Below are 19,182 nucleotides of genomic sequence, written 5' to 3'. Positions count from 1 at the left end.
TCAAATCACATTTTATTGGTCACATACACATGGTTAGCAGATGTTATTGCGAGTGTAGCGAAATGCTTGTGCTTCTAGTTCCGACAGTGCAGCAATATCTAACATGTAATCTAACAATTCCACAACAACTACCTAATACACACAAATCTAAGTAAAGGAATGGAATAAGAATAAGAATATATACATATACGGATGAGCAATGACAGAGCTGCAAAGGCAAGATGCAATAGAAGGTATCAAATACAGTATATACATATGAGATGAGCAATGTAAGATATGTAAACATTATTAAAGTGGCATAATTAAAGTGACTAGTGATCCATTTATTAAAGTGGCCAATGATTTCAAGTCTGTATGTAGGCAGCAGCCTCTCTGTGTTAGTGATGGCTGTTAAACAGTCTAATGGCCTTGAGATAGAAGCTGTTTCCAGTCTCTCTGTCCCAGCTTTGATGCCCCTGTACTGACCTCGCCTTCTGGATGGTAGCAGGGTGAACAGGCAGTGACAGGTGGTTATTGTCCTTGATGATCTTTTTGGTCTTCCTGTGATATCTGGTGCTGTAGGTGTCCTGTAGGGCAGGTAGTTTGCCCCTGGTTGTGGGCGGTGCAGTTGCCATGTGCCTTCTTCACCACACTGTGTGGGTGGACCATTTCAGTTTGTCCATGATGTGTACGTCGAGGAACTTAATACTTTCCACCTTCTCCACTGCTGTCCCGTCGATGATGGATAGGGGGTTGCTCCCTCTGCTGTTTCCTGAAGACAACGATCATCTCCTTTGTTTCGTTGACGTTGAGTGAGAGGTTGTTTTCCTGACACCACACTCCGAGTGCCCTCACCTCGTCCCTGTAGGCCGTCTCGTCGTTGTTGGTAATCAAGCCTACTACTGTTGTGTCGTCTGCAAACTTGATGATTGAGTTGGAGGCGTGCATGGCCACGGAGTCATGGGTGAACAGGGAATAGAGGAGGGGGCTGAGCACACACCCTTGTGGGGCCCCAGTTTTGAGGATCAGCGAAGTGGAGATGTTTCCTACCTTCACCATCCGGGGGCGGCCCGTCAGGAAGTCCAGGACCCAATTGCACAGGGCGGGGTTGAGACCCAGGGCCTCAAGCTTAATAATGAGCTTAGAGGGTACTATGGTGTTCAATGCTGAGCTGTAGTCAATGAACAGCATTCTTACATAGGTATTCCTCTTGTCCAGATGGGATAGGGCAGTGTGATGGCGATTGCATCGTCTGTGGACCTATTGAAGTGCGTCTAGGGTGACAGGTAAGGTGGAGGTGATATGATCCTTGACTAGTCTCTCAAAGCACTTCATGATGACAGAAGTGAGTGCTACGGGGCGATAGTCATTTAGTTCAGTTGCCTTCTTGGAACAATGGTGGTCATCTTGAAGCATGTGGGGACAGCAGACTGGGACAGGGAGAGATTGAATATGTCCGTAAACACACCAGCCAGCTGGTCTGTGCATGCTCTGAGAACGCGGCTAGGGATGCTGTCTGGGCCAGGAGCCTTGTTAGGGTTAACACGTTTAAATGTCTTACTCACGTCGGTCACGGAGAAGGAGAGCCCACAGTCCTTGGTAGCGGGTCACGTCGGTGGCACTGTATTATCCTCAAAGCGGGCAAAGAAGGTGTTTAGTTTGTCTGGAAGCAAGACATCGGTGTCCCTAACGTGGCTGGTTTTCCTTTTGTAGTCCGTGATTGTCTGTAGACCCTGCCACATACGTCTCGTGTCTGAGCCGTTGAATTGCAACTCCACTTTGTCTCTATACTGACATTTCGCTTGATTGATTGCCTTGCGGAGGGAATAACTACACTTTTTGTATTTGGGCATATTCCCAGTCACCTTTCCATGATTAAATGCGGTGGTTCGCGCTTTCAGTTTTGCGCGAATTCCGCTATCTATCCACAGTTTTAGGGTAGGGTAGGTTTTAATAGTCACAGTATGCCACTATACTTCCTTATAAACTCACTCACTGAATCAGCGTATACGTCGATATTATTATCTGAGGCTACCCAGAACATATCCCAGTCCGCGTGATCAAAATAATCTTGAAGCGTGGATTCCGATTGGTCAGACCAGCATTGAATAGTCCTTAGCACGGGTACATCATGTTTGAGTTTCTGCCTATAGGACGGGAGGAGCAAAATGGAGTCGTGGTCAAATTTGTCGAAAGGAGGGCGGGGGAGGGCCTGTATGCATTGTGGAAGTTAGAGTAGCAGTGATCCAGTGTTTTTCTAGCGCGAGTGCTACAGTTAATATGCTGGTAGAATTGAGGTAGCCTTGTTCTCAAATTTGCTTTGTTAAAATCCCCAGCTACAATAAATGCAGCCTCAGGATATATGGTTTCCAGTTTGCATAAAGTCCAGTGAAGTTCCTTGAGGGCCGTCGTGGTTTCGGCTTAAGGGGGGATATACACGGCTGTGACCGTAACCGACGAGAATTCTCTTGGGAGATAATACGGTCGGCATTTGATTGTAAGGAATTCTAGGTCAGGTGAACAAAAGGACTTGAGTTCCTGTATGTTGTTCCAATTACACCATGAGTTGTTAATCATGAAACATACACCCTTGCCCTTTTCTTCCCGGAGAGATGGTGGCTGTACCGACTCCGACAGCATATCCCAAGAGAGCCATGTTTCCGTGAAACAGAGTATGTTACAATCCCTGATGTCTCTCTGGAAAGCAACTCTTGCCCTAATTTCGTATACCTAGTTATCTAGAGACTGGACATTAGCAAGTAATATACTTGGAAGCGGTGGGTGGTGTGCCTGAAGTCTGACCTGAAGACTGCTCCGTCTACCTCTTCTCTGGTGGCGTTGTTTTGGGTTGGCCTCTGGAATCAGTTCAAATGCCCTGGGTGGTTCGGACAAAGGGTCCGCTTTGGGAAAGTTGTATTCCTGGTAAGTTGACGTCGCTCTGATATCCAATAGTTCTTCTCGGCTGTATGTAATAACACTTAAGATTTTCCAGGCTAACAATGTAAGAAATATTACATAAAAAACAAAATAATGCAAAGTTTCCTAAGGACTAGAAGCGAGGCAGCCCTCTGTCGGCGCCATCTTGAGGTCATTTATAAAACATTATAGGTGCTCATGCATGCTTATAACAAGTAATAATACATTACAAGGGTATGCTTTCACTAAAGCAAATCAATGTTTTAGTGCTTAATGTCCGCATTGATTGGGTTTAATTTAAAAACCTTTGTAATAGCCCCTAGACATTCCTTCAGAAGTTGACTGTATATTGGCCCACCCTACCTTCTCCTCCTCTTCTCCCAGCTCCAGTCCCCCTGGTTGGGGGTTCCCCCAGACCCCCAGGTCCCTGGTTCTGTCTGATCATGGAGGAACACTGGGGACAGGGGGCGTACTGCTCAATCAATCGGGTCCCATCACTCTCACTGGCCGTCAGGTCTAAAGGAGGACAGACGACACAGAGAGATACAGAAAGTCACATGGTCTGGTGGAGTCTGGCCGTCAGGTCTAAAGGAGGACAGATGACACAGAGAGATACAGAAAGTCACATGGTCTGGTGGAGTCTGGCCGTCAGGTCTAAAGGAGGACAGACGACACAGAGAGATACAGAAAGTCACATGGTCTGGTGGAGTCTGGCCGTCAGGTCTAAAGGAGGACAGACGACACAGAGAGATACAGAAAGTCACATGGCCTGGTGGAGTCTGGCCGTCAGGTCTAAAGGAGGACAGACGACACAGAGAGATACAGAAAGTCACATGGTCTGGTGGAGTCTGGCCGTCAGGTCTAAAGGAGGACAGATGACACAGAGAGATACAGAAAGTCACATGGTCTGGTGGAGTCTGGCCGTCAGGTCTAAAGGAGGACAGACGACACAGAGAGATACAGAAAGTCACATGGTCTGGTGGAGTCTGGCCGTCAGGTCTAAAGGAGGACAGACGACACAGAGAGATACAGAAAGTCACATGGCCTGGTGGAGTCCGGTCTAGCGGTAGTGCAGCCCACTCCGGACTACAAACGTCCCTAAAGGTCAAACGTCAAAGCCCTGACTCCACTACTTTCCTTGTTGTCTTAACCGATTCTCATCAGTCTCCCTGTGTCATGTTATCTCTGATAATCTCTACCTTAAAACGGAATGTTTCCATGGATCCTTCTTACCTTCTGCTATGAGACTTTTTAACAGGAACATGCATTCTCAAAATGCATACTACCGTGCTCCGAGCACGCAAGTTGGAGCACGGGAGGGTTGGAGTGTGAGTCCTAATCAAAGTATGGCAAACGGAGCACGGAGGGCACTTCTCGAAAGCGTACTCTGTTTGTACATATTTTTAAGCACGCATCAATACAAGATTCAATGGAAAGTATGCACAGGAATATGATGAAACCGCGTAAAACAACGACGCAAAATGTATTGAAATCAATTGAGCCCATTATTTGAGCTGAAGCGAGAGAAAATAAACTCAGACTCTCATATGTTGCCTGACTACAATATTTAATCTTGATACATTAATAAATACATTTGGCATGTTAACCTGCCTACACTAACCACTGTGGATGGATGGCAAGTCCATAGTAAGTCAATAGGGCTAGCTACTACTGTTAGCTAGCTATGTAGATAGCCACAAAGAATTGACAGCTAGCTAACCACAAATAATTTACATATACCTTGCATAACATTAGTTTTATGTTTGTATACACTAGTGTAACATAAGGGTGTATACACTAGAGTAAAATAAGGGTGTCTACACTAGTGTAACATAACATAATTTATGCCTGTTAAACTATCTGGTTAGCTAGATTATTACAATTCACATATAGCTAGCTGATAATTGTGAAGTAAAACGTTTGCTTTGGGTATATCTTGTTTGGTCTCTATTGTCATTGTCCTGGCTGGAAGAAAGGTCAGTGAATGGGGAGGTGCAGCGTGAGGTAATACAGTAGGGGGAGGGCTTCTCAAATGGAACGTTTTATGCGTTCTCCACTCTCGTCCAAACAAGAACGTACTCAAGAGAACATCCTTGGAGAACACACTCGGAGCATGAGTGTGGAGCACGGTAGTAAGCATATTGAGAAACACCCTGAGTTTTTACACTGCACAAAATACCCTAGTTTCGTAGTCCTAATTATCCGTACACCTCTGAAGATTCGTCACACCGTTGCCACTCAGAAGATCTACAGCCTTTTATCTGTCAACACTCAAAAGCAGCTTTATCTCCCGACTGTTTGATAACGGGAACACGAGGTGTGAACACCCATCAGTGGGGACCAAAGTGTAATGATGTACGCTGAGAGTTCAGGGAGTGAAAACATTTAATAAATAAATGAACAAAACAAGAAACACAAACAGCGCACCGACATGAAACAGGAACAATGACGCCTGGGGAAGAAACCAAAGGGAGTGACATATAAAGGGCAGGTAATCAAGGAGGTGATGGAGTCCAGGTGAGTGTCATTATGCGCGTAACACTGGTGACAGGTGTGCGCCCTAACGAGCAGCCTGGTGACCTAGAGGCTGGAGAGGGAGACCATGTGACACAAAGATCCTGACTGAGTCCAGCATACAACATGAAGTTGAAGTCATTGAAGAGGTGTTGCTTTTTATGTTTGTACTGTGTATGTACTGTGTATTTACTGTTGGTGTATGTATTGGTGCAATCAAACTTGCCCTTTAGGGAAAATAACTGATGATCTTATTTTATAAAAAGAAAGAGGATATAAAGGAGTGCACTGTGCACACAGAGACAGGCGCACAGAGACAGGCGCACAGAGACAGACTGAGTCCTAATTAACTTGAGACATAACTGGATGTTGAGAAATAACTTTCCGTGTGTGAATACCATTTACATGAATCTGACACGTATGAATCACCAGTCGGGCCCTGTACCCATGTAAATATAGACATTCTGAATGACTCATGCATGTGAGTGTAAACAAATCCCCAATCAACGTTAATTACTCAGTCATCCAGCACCTACACTACAGAAACACAAACAATATATCAGGAAATATCCCATTTACCACACATTTTTATCCAAAGCGATTTACAGTCATGCATTTTCATATGAGTGGCCCCAGCTGAGCGGGGATCCAAAACATAAATATGAATGCATGCACACACACAGATCACAGCACACCCACCATGCTGACCAGTCTGCTAACTGCTGTGATTTGACAGGTAATCTATAACCAGCATCAGGAGTTTAATGTGGACTAATGACTGAATCATCAACACTCCACTGTGTTAAAGCTGCATTTAAAAGACACAATCTGCTATTTTAATTAACATGACGATTGAGCAGCAGGAAATATGACAGACTTTGGCTGTCATGCTGAGTTAGGGGAAGCAGGCAGACAGACAGACAGACAGACAGACAGACAGAGACAGACCTGTCTCTATTCCTTTGAAAAACTTTTTTTGTATAACGTTTACTGTTCATTTTGTATTGTTTATTATAGTTTTTTTATTATCCATTTCACTTGCTTTGGCAATGTAAACATATGTTCCCCATGCCAATAAAGCCCCTTGAATTGAAAGAGAAAGAAACCTCACCAGGGAACCACTGTTCGATGAGGGAATTGACATGGTCCGTAATGAAGGCCATGGCTGAAAAATCCCTGGTCTCTGATTGGCAAATGATCTTGATGCCCCCGCTTTTCTTCCTCTTCCAGTTGACATCAGTCGATTCCACACTGCCAAGGGAGAGAGGGAAGAAGAGAGGGAAGAAGAGAGGGAAGGAGGGAGAGAGGGATGTAGGGAGGGAAGTAGGTAGTGAGAGAGGGAAGTAGGTAGTGAGAGAGGGAGGGAGAGAAGTAGGTAGTGAGAGAGGGAAGGAGGGAGGGAAGTAGGTAGTGAGAGAGGGAAGGAGGGAGGGAAGTAGGTAGTGAGAGAGGGAAGGAAGTAGGTAGTGAGAGTGGGAGAGAAGTAGGTAGTGAGAGTGGGAGAGAAGTAGGTAGTGAGAGAGAGGGAAGTAGGTAGTGAGAGAGGGAAGGAGGTAGTGAGAGGGAGAGAGGGAGGTAGTGAGAGAGGGAAGTAGGTAGTGAGAGAGGGAGAAGTAGGTAGTGAGAGGGAGAGAGGGAAGAAAGGAGGAAGGGAAGGAGAGAGGGAAGTAGGTAGTGAGAGAGGGAAGGAGAGAGGGAAGTAGGTAGTGAGAGAGGGAGGGAAGTAGGTAGTGAGAGAGGGAGGGAAGTAGGTAGTGAGAGAGGGAGGGAAGTAGGTAGTGAGAGAGGGAGGGAGGGAAGGAGAGAGGGAAGTAGGTAGTGTCAATAGTCTAAAGTGTCTACCTGTCATATCCTTATATCCTTTCCTCCATCTGAACTGAGAGGTATAGATCAAAGTTAATGATCAGATACGTCTCAACAATTGTCACCCAACCTGTGCTTTCAGATAAACACAGGGGCAACAATTTTGTAGAGCCTAAAGCATTGTGCAAAGTACAACAAATACTGTAAACATCATAATGTTGCAGTGTGATTTCATTTGAAACTTTTCTTCTTCAACAATGTGCATTATAAAAGGAGACAATTATTTAACTACAGTTTAGTGAACTGAGCAATCCATAAATAGTTACCTCTTTATAACGCACATGAAGATTTTTTTTTAATTAAATCACGCTGCCAGATTATAATTTGGTTTATGGTCATTTTTGCACTTTACACAATGCTTTTACGGCATGAAAACGTCACCCCCAGTCTGCTATTCAATTTAACAGAGGGCTTGAGGTTTGCAGATGACCTGAAGTTGATCTTCAAATAAAATCCTGTGCAACTGTAACAGACTTACTGAAGGGCTGGTTTCTCAGACCCAGAGAAGTCTATTCCTGGACAAGAAAATCACTTGGAGATTCTCCATTATGTTTTTTAGTCATGACTAGTAGTTGGCTTAAAGGGGAAGTTCAGGATTTGACTACTTGATGACTAGTCAGAAAGTATTCTATGGGCCAGCTAAAGTTAGCTGAAATTTGTGGTGGTGGTTTAAACCGGACCATTGATTACATCCTGGCTTCAAAACTACTTTCAGGGTGAAGATATTTCTGACATAAAGTTGTAAACTACTGAACTTACCCTTTAATCCGTGCCCAAGAAACAGGTCCTTAGTGACCTCAAAATGCGACAACGTAAACAATTAAGTTGATAACATAATAATACAAATGTTAACACAAAAAAATGCAACAACGTAGAAGAAAGGAGTTGAGAGTCCCCACACTCTATGTTCCCAGATGTGTTCTCTAAAGGTGCTGTGTTCACTAAAGGTGCTGTGGTCTCTAAAGGCGCTGTGTTCACTAAAGGTGCTGTGTTCACTAAAGGCGCTGTGGTCTCTAAAGGCGCTGTGGTCTCTAAAGGCGCTGTGGTCTCTAAAGGCGCTGTGGGCTCTAAAGGCGCTGTGTTCTCTAAAGGTGCTTGGGTCTCTAAAGGCGCTGTGTTCTCTAAAGGCGCTGTGGGCTCTAAAGGCGCTGTGGGCTCTAAAGGCGCTGTGGGCTCTAAAGGCGCTGTGGGCTCTAAAGGCGCTGTGTTCTCTAAAGGCGCTGTGTTCTCTAAAGGCGCTGTGGTCTCTAAAGGCGCTGTGGGCTCTAAAGGCGCTGTGGGCTCTAAAGGCGCTGTGGGCTCTAAAGGCGCTGTGGGCTCTAAAGGCGCTGTGTTCTCTAAAGGCGCTGTGGGCTCTAAAGGCGCTGTGGGCTCTAAAGGCGCTGTGGTCTCTAAAGGTGCTTGGGTCTCTAGCTGTGTCCTCTAAAGGCGCTGTGGGCTCTAAAGGCGCTGTGTTCTCTAAAGGTGCTTGGGTCTCTAAAGGCGCTGTGTTCTCTAAAGGCGCTGTGGGCTCTAAAGGCGCTGTGGGCTCTAAAGGCGCTGTGTTCTCTAAAGGTGCTTGGGTCTCTAGCTGTGTCCTCTAAAGGTGCTTGGGTCTCTAGCTGTGTCCTCTAAAGGTGCTTGGGTCTCTAGCTGTGTCCTCTAAAGGTGCTTGGGTCTCTAGCTGTGTCCTCTAAAGGTGCTTTGGCCTCTAGCTGTGTCCTCTAAAGGCGCCTGGGACTCTAAAGGTGCTGTGTTCTCTAAAGGTGCTGTGTTCACTAAAGGTGCTGTGTCCTCTAAAGGTGCTGTGTCCTCTAAAGGTGCTGTGTCCTCTAAAGGTGCTGTGTCCTCTAAAGGTGCTGTGTCCACTAAAGGTGCTGTGTTCACTAAAGGTGCTTGGGTCTCTAAAGGTGCTGTGTTCTCTAAAGGTGCTTGGGTCTCTAAAGGTGCTGTGTTCTCTAAAGGCGCTGTGTTCACTAAAGGCGCTGTGTTCACTAAAGGCGCTGTGTTCACTAAAGGTGCTGTGTTCACTAAAGGTGCTGTGTTCACTAAAGGTGCTTGGGTCTCTAAAGGTGCTGTGTTCTCTAAAGGTGCTTGGGTCTCTAAAGGTGCTGTGTTCACTAAAGGTGCTGTGTTCACTAAAGGTGCTGTGTTCACTAAAGGTGCTGTGTTCTCTAAAGGTGCTTGGGTCTCTAAAGGTGCTGTGTTCACTAAAGGTGCTGTGTTCTCTAAAGGTGCTTGGGTCTCTAAAGGTGCTGTGTTCTCTAAAGGTGCTGTGTTCACTAAAGGTACTTGGGTCTCTAAAGGTGCTGTGTTCTCTAAAGGTGCTGTGTTCACTAAAGGTGCTTGGGTCTCTAAAGGTGCTGTGTTCACTAAAGGTGCTGTGTTCTCTAAAGGTGCTGTGTTCACTAAAGGTGCTGTGTTCTCTAAAGGTGCTGTGTTCTCTAAAGGTGCTGTGTTCACTAAAGGTGCTGTGTTCTCTAAAGGTGCTGTGTTCTCTAAAGGTGCTGTGTTCTCTAAAGGTGCTGTGTTCACTAAAGGTGCTGTGTTCACTAAAGGTGCTGTGTTCTCTAAAGGTGCTGTGTTCTCTAAAGGTGCTGTGTTCACTAAAGGTGCTGTGTTCTCTAAAGGTGCTGTGTTCTCTAAAGGTGCTGTGTTCTCTAAAGGTGCTGTGTTCACTAAAGGTGCTGTGTTCTCTAAAGGTGCTGTGTTCTCTAAAGGTGCTTGGGTCTCTAAAAGGTTATTTGTTCTATAAAGGTTATTTGAAAGTGTCCCTCTGTGAAGAACCTGAGGGCGCTGCTGAAGGTACTGTATGGGCTAACTAAGAGCCTTATAACCTACTGACAACACTCAGATGTACAGGTGCACTTTTCAGAGATATCATTAGGTACGGGTATTCGTAATAATATTTGATCATAGCATGTTTATTAGAGAAAGTATCTCAATATGCACACTGTTCTAGGAAATATACCAGTAATAAGGTGCAAGTCATTTTATGTAGCACTTTAAACTCTTTCTCTAATAATTACACAATGAAGCACATAATAAGAGTACATGTGCATTTTTTAAGACACATCATTAAGTGCCTGGCTTGGCTAATTAACCCTGTATGCAATGCTGAGCCAGCTCTGTGTTTGATTAATTAGGCCTGCTCGTTTAGCGTTTAGCCGGGTCTGGGGTGGAGACACACAGCTGTGGTTTGGCATGCTTCCTGACGGATGACAAATCTACACCTTGTTGTAAAAGGTGCTATACAGTAAGGAATACAGTATTTATTTACCTAACAGTGGGCCAAATCCTAATCTCGTTCCCAGACACTTTCACCCAAATGAGCGAAGTCTAACGCGTCAAACTTAGCCTTCATTAGCCAATACAGAAAGACCGGGAGAAACTCCCGGCGCATGGGTATTGGCTTAAATCGACTTAATTTATCAACCAATCATCTCCCGCAACACCTTCCCCCTAACCCTCCCCACGGTTTGCAGTTGTGTGATTCGTTAAAATAATATGATGACAAATACTTTACTCAGTAGGTCACTGCCATAGAATTCTATGGTCACTCCCACTAAGGCCAACTTTGAATTGTTGAAATCCCAGACTTATATGCGCCGTGCGCAATAGCCTGGGGACGAGGTTAGCCAAATCCTAACTCAAACATTATGCATTGGTGTCAATGGGAGATTTTCTTGAACATTCGAGTCACACACATGCATTTCAAGTAAGTTACCCCAGTGTACCCTTAATCCCTCACCTTAGATACCCTCCGTCAAAGGTGACCAGTAGTCCCTCTCTCCAGTAGATGGTCTGACTGCGGCGGACTCTGAAGGTGCTACAGCGGTTCTTCTGTTGGCTACCTGTTCCCGCAAAACTGTAGATCACCGTGGTCCTCCTCCGCTCACTCTTAGCATTCCTCTTAGGCTCAAAGGACTAGGACAACACAGAGAGAACTCTTAGCATGCCTCTTAGGATAAAAGGACTAGGACAACACAGAGAGAACTCTTAGCATTCCTCTTAGGATAAAATGACTAGGACAACACAGAGAGAACTCTTAGCATTCCTCTTAGGATAAAAGGACTAGGACAACACAGAGAGAACTCTTAGCATTCCTCTTAGGATAAAAGGACTAGGACAACACAGAGAGAACTCTTAGCATGCCTCTTAGGATAAAATGACTAGGACAACACAGAGAGAACTCTTAGCATGCCTCTTAGGATAAAAGGACTAGGACAACACAGAGAGAACTCTTAGCATGCCTCTTAGGATAAAAGGACTAGGACAACACAGAGAGAACTCTTAGCATGCCTCTTAGGATAAAAGGACTAGGACAACACAGAGAGAACTCTTAGCATGCCTCTTAGGATAAAAGGACTAGGACAACACAGAGAGAACTCTTAGCATTCCTCTTAGGATAAAAGGACTAGGACAACACAGAGAGAACTCTTAGCATTCCTCTTAGGATAAAAGGACTAGGACAACACAGAGAGAACTCTTAGCATTCCTCTTAGGATAAAAGGACTAGGACAACACAGAGAGAACTCTTAGCATTCCTCTTAGGCTCAAAGGACAACACAGAAAGGAATAGTTTTAAGAAAGGTACAAGTTTGTGAGCACAACAGATACAATTGTCTTGAATTCTGTCTTTTGCCCGCCCCCACCGTAATCTTACAAAATGTATTGAATATAGTATAGGTTAGAAATATGTTTTATTGAAGAGCATAATTACATATGCTCCATTTCTTTACATAAATGGCATCAGACAGTAACATAAATATCAACTAGCATAATCCAGGTAGAACATGTGGATATTTTCAAAAGTAATGGACTGTACGAGTTCTACACAGTCTTTTCAATTCCCCGGTAAACACTGTTCAACTGCCCATGCAGGAGTGGGTGCCAAACCCTGTTACCTGGAGGTCCATCTCGGTGAGGCTGATGAGCATGCGGGCGATGAAGCGTTCCCAGAATCCCGCCGGCACAAAGCTCATCTTGAAGAGGCGCTGGATGGAGTTGGCGGTCTCTTGACGGAAGCCGTGGATGTCCATAGCAGGTTTAGGAGGAAGGAGGTGGGGGAGGAGGTAACTGTAGAGGAGGAGAAAAGGTAAAGTTAAATGTAGAGGAGGAATATAAGGAATCCATGAATGTCCATAGCTGGTTTAGGAGGCAGGAGGTGGGGGAGCAGGTAACAGTGTAGGAGAGGAGCAGGACAGAGGTAGGTTAGAAGTTATGGATGTCCATAAGGGGAATGAGGTGGGGCAGATATATGAGATATGTTATAGGGTCAGTTCTGTTTGCTTTCAGAGAGATAAGCCGTGCTACAAAGCGCATTGTGAAAAGAAAGTACGAGCCTGAACAGTTCAGTTCGGGTCGGCACGATAGTGCACATCATATCTGAGAATCAGTCTCCATGTCGCTGGGCCAAGTTCAGTTGGCAAACGTAGTGGAATGATGCAGATAGAAATGTCATGAATAGAGCTGACTTGATTCCTTATTCTACAAATCAGAGGCAGGCTTGTTCTACATAACACAGTTCTTTCTGAACGGTCCACAATGTTGTGCTCTGCTGAACATGGCCCAGGGCCCAGCTCAGAGAACAGCCCGTCCCTACCTATCGCTGGCCACAGGCAGAGCAATCTCAAACTTGGCCAGAAACTGGAAGTACTGCTCCTCCGTCTGCAGGGTGAAGCCCGTTCCCACCAGGAGCATGCGCAGATCCTCCGCTCGGATCACCCCATTCCAGGCCACTGATCGGGAGCTCTTCAGGTGGATGATCCGCTCCAGACACTCCGACAGCCACACGGGACAGAGGAAGTAGAGGGTACACAGGCCGTGACTGGTGTCTGGGAAGTGGAGGAGGGTGCCTGTCTCGATCAGGAAGCTGATGGCTGGAGAGAGGCATGAGGGAAGGAGAGAGGGAGAGAAGAGATCACGTTTCAAGTTTTTATTGTCACTTGCACAAGTACAGTGAAATTCCTTTCTTGCTCTTTCCCAACAATGCAGCAATCAAGATCAGTAGCACTATAAAAATAACCAAAACAGTCAAGATGGAGGGAGGGATAATGAAGAGGAATACGTTCATCAGGAAAATGTTCTATAATAGTCTGGACAATGTAATATATAATATACTATGGTTAGTTCTACCAGGAGGGTTAGTTGTACCTCTCCAGGGGGAGCAAGGTTAGTGGCCCCTGGTCTACATAATATGTACAAGGATGAGAAAGACAACTTGAAGAGAATGTGTAACTGTGTATAAAACCATTCAATCGACTCATGCAATATTAAAATACTTTTGAAAAGTACCAATGCAACTGTTTATCTCAATATCAAATAATTTCAGGGTAACAATTAAAATTTCACACCAGAACTATCTTTTGGTATTGGTTTCATTAGTCCATTGTTGAAATGTTCATATGATGCAAAACGCATCATACCGGCTGTATTTCTGTATTTTGAAAGTTATATATCTTGAAAACTTGATTGCTGACATTCAAAACATTTTGAGACTATATCAACAATGGACTAATGAAGTGTTCCTACCTCACTGTGATTGTTTTCAATTAAAATGGTCAAAAAGAAAGAGAAACAGCTTCTTAGCAAAGGGCAATTTCTCAAGCAAGAATTTAGCTAGGACTGTCTGGGAGTGGTCTGAGTGGGGAGGGGCAAACTGACATTTGCTCTTATTGGGAGAGAGGTTTGGAAATCTCTTTCTTATTGGTCTATTAACTAATTTACTGCATAGTGATGTCACCATGGAAGGCCAAAACTCCACCCCACCAAAACTGTCAGAAATTTCAGCTCTTATACAAATAGAGCATTATCATCTTTTTCACAATTTCACAGTATTATTCCAACCTCATAGTGTGGAAATATATATAAAACACAGCAAAAACCTGTTTTTGACTGAACTGGGCCTTTAATGAAATAATGTAGAAAAATAAATAATGCTGAAAAAGGGTCTGGTACCAGTCTGCAGGTCCTCGTAGTCTCTGATGTCACTTCCTGGGTTCTGCTCTATGACGACGTCCAGCTGTGCGTCTGTCAGGTACTGGACCTCGTCTTCTGCATCCCGCCGACCCCGCTCATCTAGCACCGCTTGCTGTAGTGTAAGGTAGCTCTTTGGGATCTATGAAGGGTTATAAAGGGTTTATAGAGAGGTTATAACGCATTTTTATTCTGAGTATGGTGTTACCCACAGAAGAGCTTTATACATAAGCATGCATGCACACACACTTACCAGTCTGCCCAGCAGCTTGTGTCCGCTAGCTGAACTGCTGCTGTTGTCCTTCATATAGCAGGCCACCTGGAAGATCAGCCTCTTCAGACCATCCAGACCCTCCTGGGTCTTACACGATACCTCACTGAATACACACACACAGAGTCAGATATACACACACACACACACACACACACACACACACTTTCATGCCAAGGGTTGAGGAAATCGAAACTGTGTGTGCGGTAACCTGACTGTGTGTGTGTTTTGTGTGTGTGTGTGTGTGTGTAAGGTGACAATGTGTGTGTGTGTCCTACGGTCTCTGTGTATGACTCACTGCAGGTGTTTCCAGGTGATGTCTGGGTAGCCACTGGCCCTGGCGCCTGATGGAGACCTGCATAGTGCCAGGATGTAGGCCCTCAGAGTGGCCACCCGCTCTGTACGGAACTTGGTGTCGATCAGGTCCAGGTGGGTACCCACCACCACCACCGCAGAGTTAGGGGCACGCGCCTACAGGTCAAAAGTTCAACTTCAGAGGTCATATACAATGCTTTTCAAAAAGTATTCATACAGACTTATTCCACATTTTGTTGTGTTACAGACTGAATTTAATCAAGTTGTAGTGAAATCTTAAGGATGATCAAAGGAAATTGGATGCACCTGAGCTCAATTTGGAGTGTCATAGCAAAGGGGGGTGAATACTTATGTAAATGAGATATTTCTCAATTTCAATAAATTTGCAAAAAAAATTGAAAACATGTTTTCACTTTGTCATTATGGGGTATGGTCTATAGATGGGTGAGAAAAACATCTATTTAATCCCTTTTGAATTCAGGCTGTAACACAATAACATGTGGAATAAGTCAAGGAGTATGAATACCTTCTGAAAGCCCTGTAGGGTATGACCCCAAATAACTGCTCTGACCTGTGGCCCAGTAGTTCATCCTGATCTCCTTCTCAGCCAGTAGCTGGTGTGATGCTCATCTGAATAAATACAGCACGGTGACTTTGACAATAACAGGTTTTTCTGGTCAGTAATAAAGTATTATAACGTGATTGTTTATCTAAATCAGTTCTTCTGTGGATTCATTGGATTGTGTAAGTGAGTTTCCACTATATTTCCTACACCAGTGTGTGTGCCTTATTGTTCTTTTATTGTTGCTCTTCTATTTTTTTATTTAGTTTATTTAGTCAATATTTTCTTCTTAACTTTTATTTTTCTCAAAACTGCATTGTTTGTTAACGGCTTGTAAGTAAGCATTTCACAGTAAGGTCTACACCTTTTGTATTTGGAGCGTTTGACAAATACAATTTGATTTGACCAGTCCTTTCTTTTTAAATTGATGAAGGGAAGTGAACAAGTGCACCCTTAGGGCAGAAAGGTGGAGAATGAGGACACAGTCATTGCCAGGTTATGATTAGGTGTTATGGTCAGTTTCTTGATGTTTTACTTCAACAGGTTTGACATTTAGAATCCCAAAGGTCGCCCAAAGGTCATTGTGGCCAGACTGGACAACTCATCCACGTCCTGTGACCTGAGCGTTCCTTCCCACAGTGGAAATAGACATGACCTTTGTAGTTAAAACCATGACACCTGTCAGAGTCACTTGAAAAAATATGATTGAGGCTCTTTTATTCTCTCAAATACTTTTTACCATTGTTGTATAACACCTATAAAATAAAATTCCTTATTTGTAAAGAATATTGACAGAGATGTTGTAGCCATGAAAAGATATTGGAGTCAATTCAGGTAAAAATCACTTAAGGAATTAAAAAAAATGTATAATTGAAAATATAATCATGCAGAGGCTTTGGGTTCGTGTTATGTTCCCATTCAGTAGAATATACTTCTCCCCACCAGAGGCCAGGGTTCAATCCTACTGTTCTCCCACTAGCCTGTCTCTCCCTCCATTTCCAACTGTCTAATTAAAGTCAACAGTTTTTGAATGTCTTTCTTTAATAAAAAGAAGAAACTAAATGGCACTAAAGTCTGACTAAAATGTATTCTGCCTCACCTCAATGTTAAGCAGCCAGGACTGTAGACTGGCTACAGCCTCCTCTCCCAGCGCTAGGTTCCATATGACTACGTACAGGGCCTTGTCCGTGAAGAAACACTGGTTGACCGTGGACATGTTGGCCGGACCGCCGATGTCCCACACGTTGAACGTCACGGAGTCTGCCTGTTACGGTGGTGGAATTAAAAGAAGAAAAATGAAATGTATATCACTCCAAAACAAATTACTACAAAATGATACCACTGTCAAAACCAACCTTAGTTGAATGACTGACTGAAAAAAAAAAAAACTTTGGAAATGCAATTCCTACTCCTTCTGCCTCAGTTCCACCCCTACATCTATACAGGATGAGATATGTTGTATTATTGTGTCAAGATTAGGAATTAGGAATGGGTTCATCTCTCTTGGACCAACTACGGCAAATAAATGGTATCCTAATCGAGCATCTGACGTAATTACACCAGATTTTATTTCTGGGTTTCCAAGATTAGGAATGGGTCAACATGCCCGCCTTTGTGTTACTTTGTAACATGACATAATCGTAGTAACCATCCCAGGCTAAAAACAGACTGGCAGCCACACACACACGCCAGGCTCAAAACAAACTGGCAGCCAGGCTCAAAACAAACTGGCAGCCAGGCTCAAAACAAACTGGCAGCCAGGCTCAAAACAAACTGGCAGCCAGGCTTTCATGGAAATAGATATTAAAAAGTAATGTAATAATGAGTTCATACAGATCTCTTTTCTGGAAGTAAAACACGCTGTAGGAAGACATGCGAGCAATAACAGAAGAACAGTGTGCATTGCAAACTTTTCACATTTGATTTTGTTGCCTTAAAATGTTATCTTATAATGGACTCAAATGGAATTTTGTCCTACCGATCTACACAACCTACTCTACAAAGTGAAAAAAAAATGAAAGAAAATGTTCGTAAATAATTTAAAATAAAATATGTATTGATTGAGTATGTCTTCACACCCCAGAGCAAATAGTTGATGGAAGTACCTTGGACGTGTGCGTGTGTGTGTATTCTGTATGCATGTGTGTGTTCTCTTACGCTAGCTTTAACCCCATTGGGTCTGTCCAGTTCCCAAGTAGCTGTGCTGATGTTTCGTTCTGCAGGGGAGAAAGGGGAGGTCCTGCCCGTCTGTAACGCCTCCAGGAGGGCTGTCTTTCCCTGCCGAGGAGGACCAATCACAAGAAGCTTCAGCAGCTTACAGGGCTCCGCCTTCCGTAGGTGGGCTCGGAGGAAGGACAGCACTGATGCTGGACCTGAGAAAGGGAAATGGGGATACCTAGTCAGTTGTACAAATTAATGCATTCAACTAAAATGTGTCTTCCACATTTAACCCAATCCCTCTGAATCAGAGAGGTGCTGGCGGCTGCCTTAATCGACAAAAACACACAGATATGTAAACACAAACACCCCAAAAAACACCACACACACACACACACACACACACACACACACACACTGTGTGGTGGTACTTTACCTTCTTTCCTGATGTCCTGGGGAACATTAGTGATGTTGAGGTCCTCAATGTCCAACTGCCACAGGTTAGAGAGCTGCCCCAACTCAGCTGGAAGTTCCCGAATACCTGGATTACTGTTCTCAGATCAGGGGAGAGAGAGATGGAATTAGGTACTATACATACAAGGATACCTGGGTTACTGTTCTCAGATCAGAGAGTGTAAGGAACCAGAGGACCACTTTGATGGGTGAATGTTAATGCGTTTACATCATATGATCTCTGAAAACACAGGGGAATACTAATGGCACAAGGTGTTTCTCATCCTCAACATGTCCTGTTGCTTTGTGAATGAGTGAACATAGATAAACATTGGAAGAAACTAAATAATGGAATAATGGGCCGGTTTCCTGGACACAGATTAAACCTAGTCTTGGGCTAAAAACCACTTTCAATGGGTATTATTCCATCGAGGACTGACTAGTCATAATGTGTCCGGGAAAACAAGCGTATGGCATAACGCCAAAGGTGAGACCATAGCCTTATTGTTCTGGTTGAGAACTGACTCCATTCACTAGTCTAGCCTGGACTACCATGACCGTTATTACACAGGACTGGATAACAACAAAACAACGTCTGAGTGGGAAAGAGGATCTTCAGCTAAACCTCCACATCACACTCTGGGCCACAACCAGACTCTACATAGAGCACTACTTTGGACCAGGGCTCATTGGGACGCCCATAGATCTCTGGTCAAAAGTAGTGCACTATGTAGGGAATAGGGTGCAGTTTTGGACACAGCCGGTGTATTCCTATTGGAGCCTCCAGTCTGGAAGACTGTGAGAAGTGGACAGAGAACAGTGACCCTGGTGACCCACAGAAAACAGCCGGCAACAGCTGCCTCCAAACCAGTTCACAACAGTAAGGACTGGACAGGACAGCCAAAGAGTGGGGCTGCATATAAATACTCTATAATCCTTCCTTTCCTTGTCTCCTTTGCTTTTTTATTAGCAGTGTGTGATGACAGGAATGGACAGATGTCTACAGGTGTTCAGCTAGGTTGGTGACCACAGGATTTACAAGATGGCACAAACACATCTGAGACCCCCCATGTTAGTTTTCAGCTGTTGTGTCCCACCTCAATACGAGGAGGTTATGGAGGAAGGGGACCAGGAAATATGGGGAGTTAAGGAGATTGGGGCTAAGCCTAGGGCACCTAAATTGGGATGAGAGCTT

At 44.3% G+C, this 19,182-nt stretch overlaps 1 protein-coding gene across 1 annotated transcript in view; it reads right to left on the bottom strand.

Annotated features, from left to right (window-relative positions):
* lrrk1 (leucine-rich repeat kinase 1) overlaps positions 1-19,182 on the bottom strand; it is a 174,732-nt gene that overhangs the window by 56,204 nt on the left and 99,346 nt on the right. Inside the window, exons 14-24 of the mRNA XM_082969697.1 lie at positions 17,971-18,083; positions 17,535-17,749; positions 16,477-16,641; positions 14,799-14,971; positions 14,483-14,606; positions 14,212-14,371; positions 12,857-13,133; positions 12,159-12,330; positions 11,003-11,178; positions 6,521-6,660; positions 3,259-3,411 (exon numbers count right to left, since the gene is read on the bottom strand). Of these exons, the coding sequence (XP_082825823.1) occupies positions 3,259-3,411; positions 6,521-6,660; positions 11,003-11,178; positions 12,159-12,330; positions 12,857-13,133; positions 14,212-14,371; positions 14,483-14,606; positions 14,799-14,971; positions 16,477-16,641; positions 17,535-17,749; positions 17,971-18,083 (1,868 nt within the window). The remainder of the gene's footprint in view (positions 1-3,258; positions 3,412-6,520; positions 6,661-11,002; positions 11,179-12,158; positions 12,331-12,856; positions 13,134-14,211; positions 14,372-14,482; positions 14,607-14,798; positions 14,972-16,476; positions 16,642-17,534; positions 17,750-17,970; positions 18,084-19,182) is intronic.

Source organism: Salmo salar, chromosome 26 (assembly GCF_965601325.2).
Source record: "Salmo salar chromosome 26, fSalSal1, whole genome shotgun sequence".
In the NCBI taxonomy this organism is placed as follows: Eukaryota; Metazoa; Chordata; class Actinopteri; order Salmoniformes; family Salmonidae; genus Salmo; species Salmo salar.
This window is presented reverse-complemented; position numbering and strand designations above follow the sequence as displayed.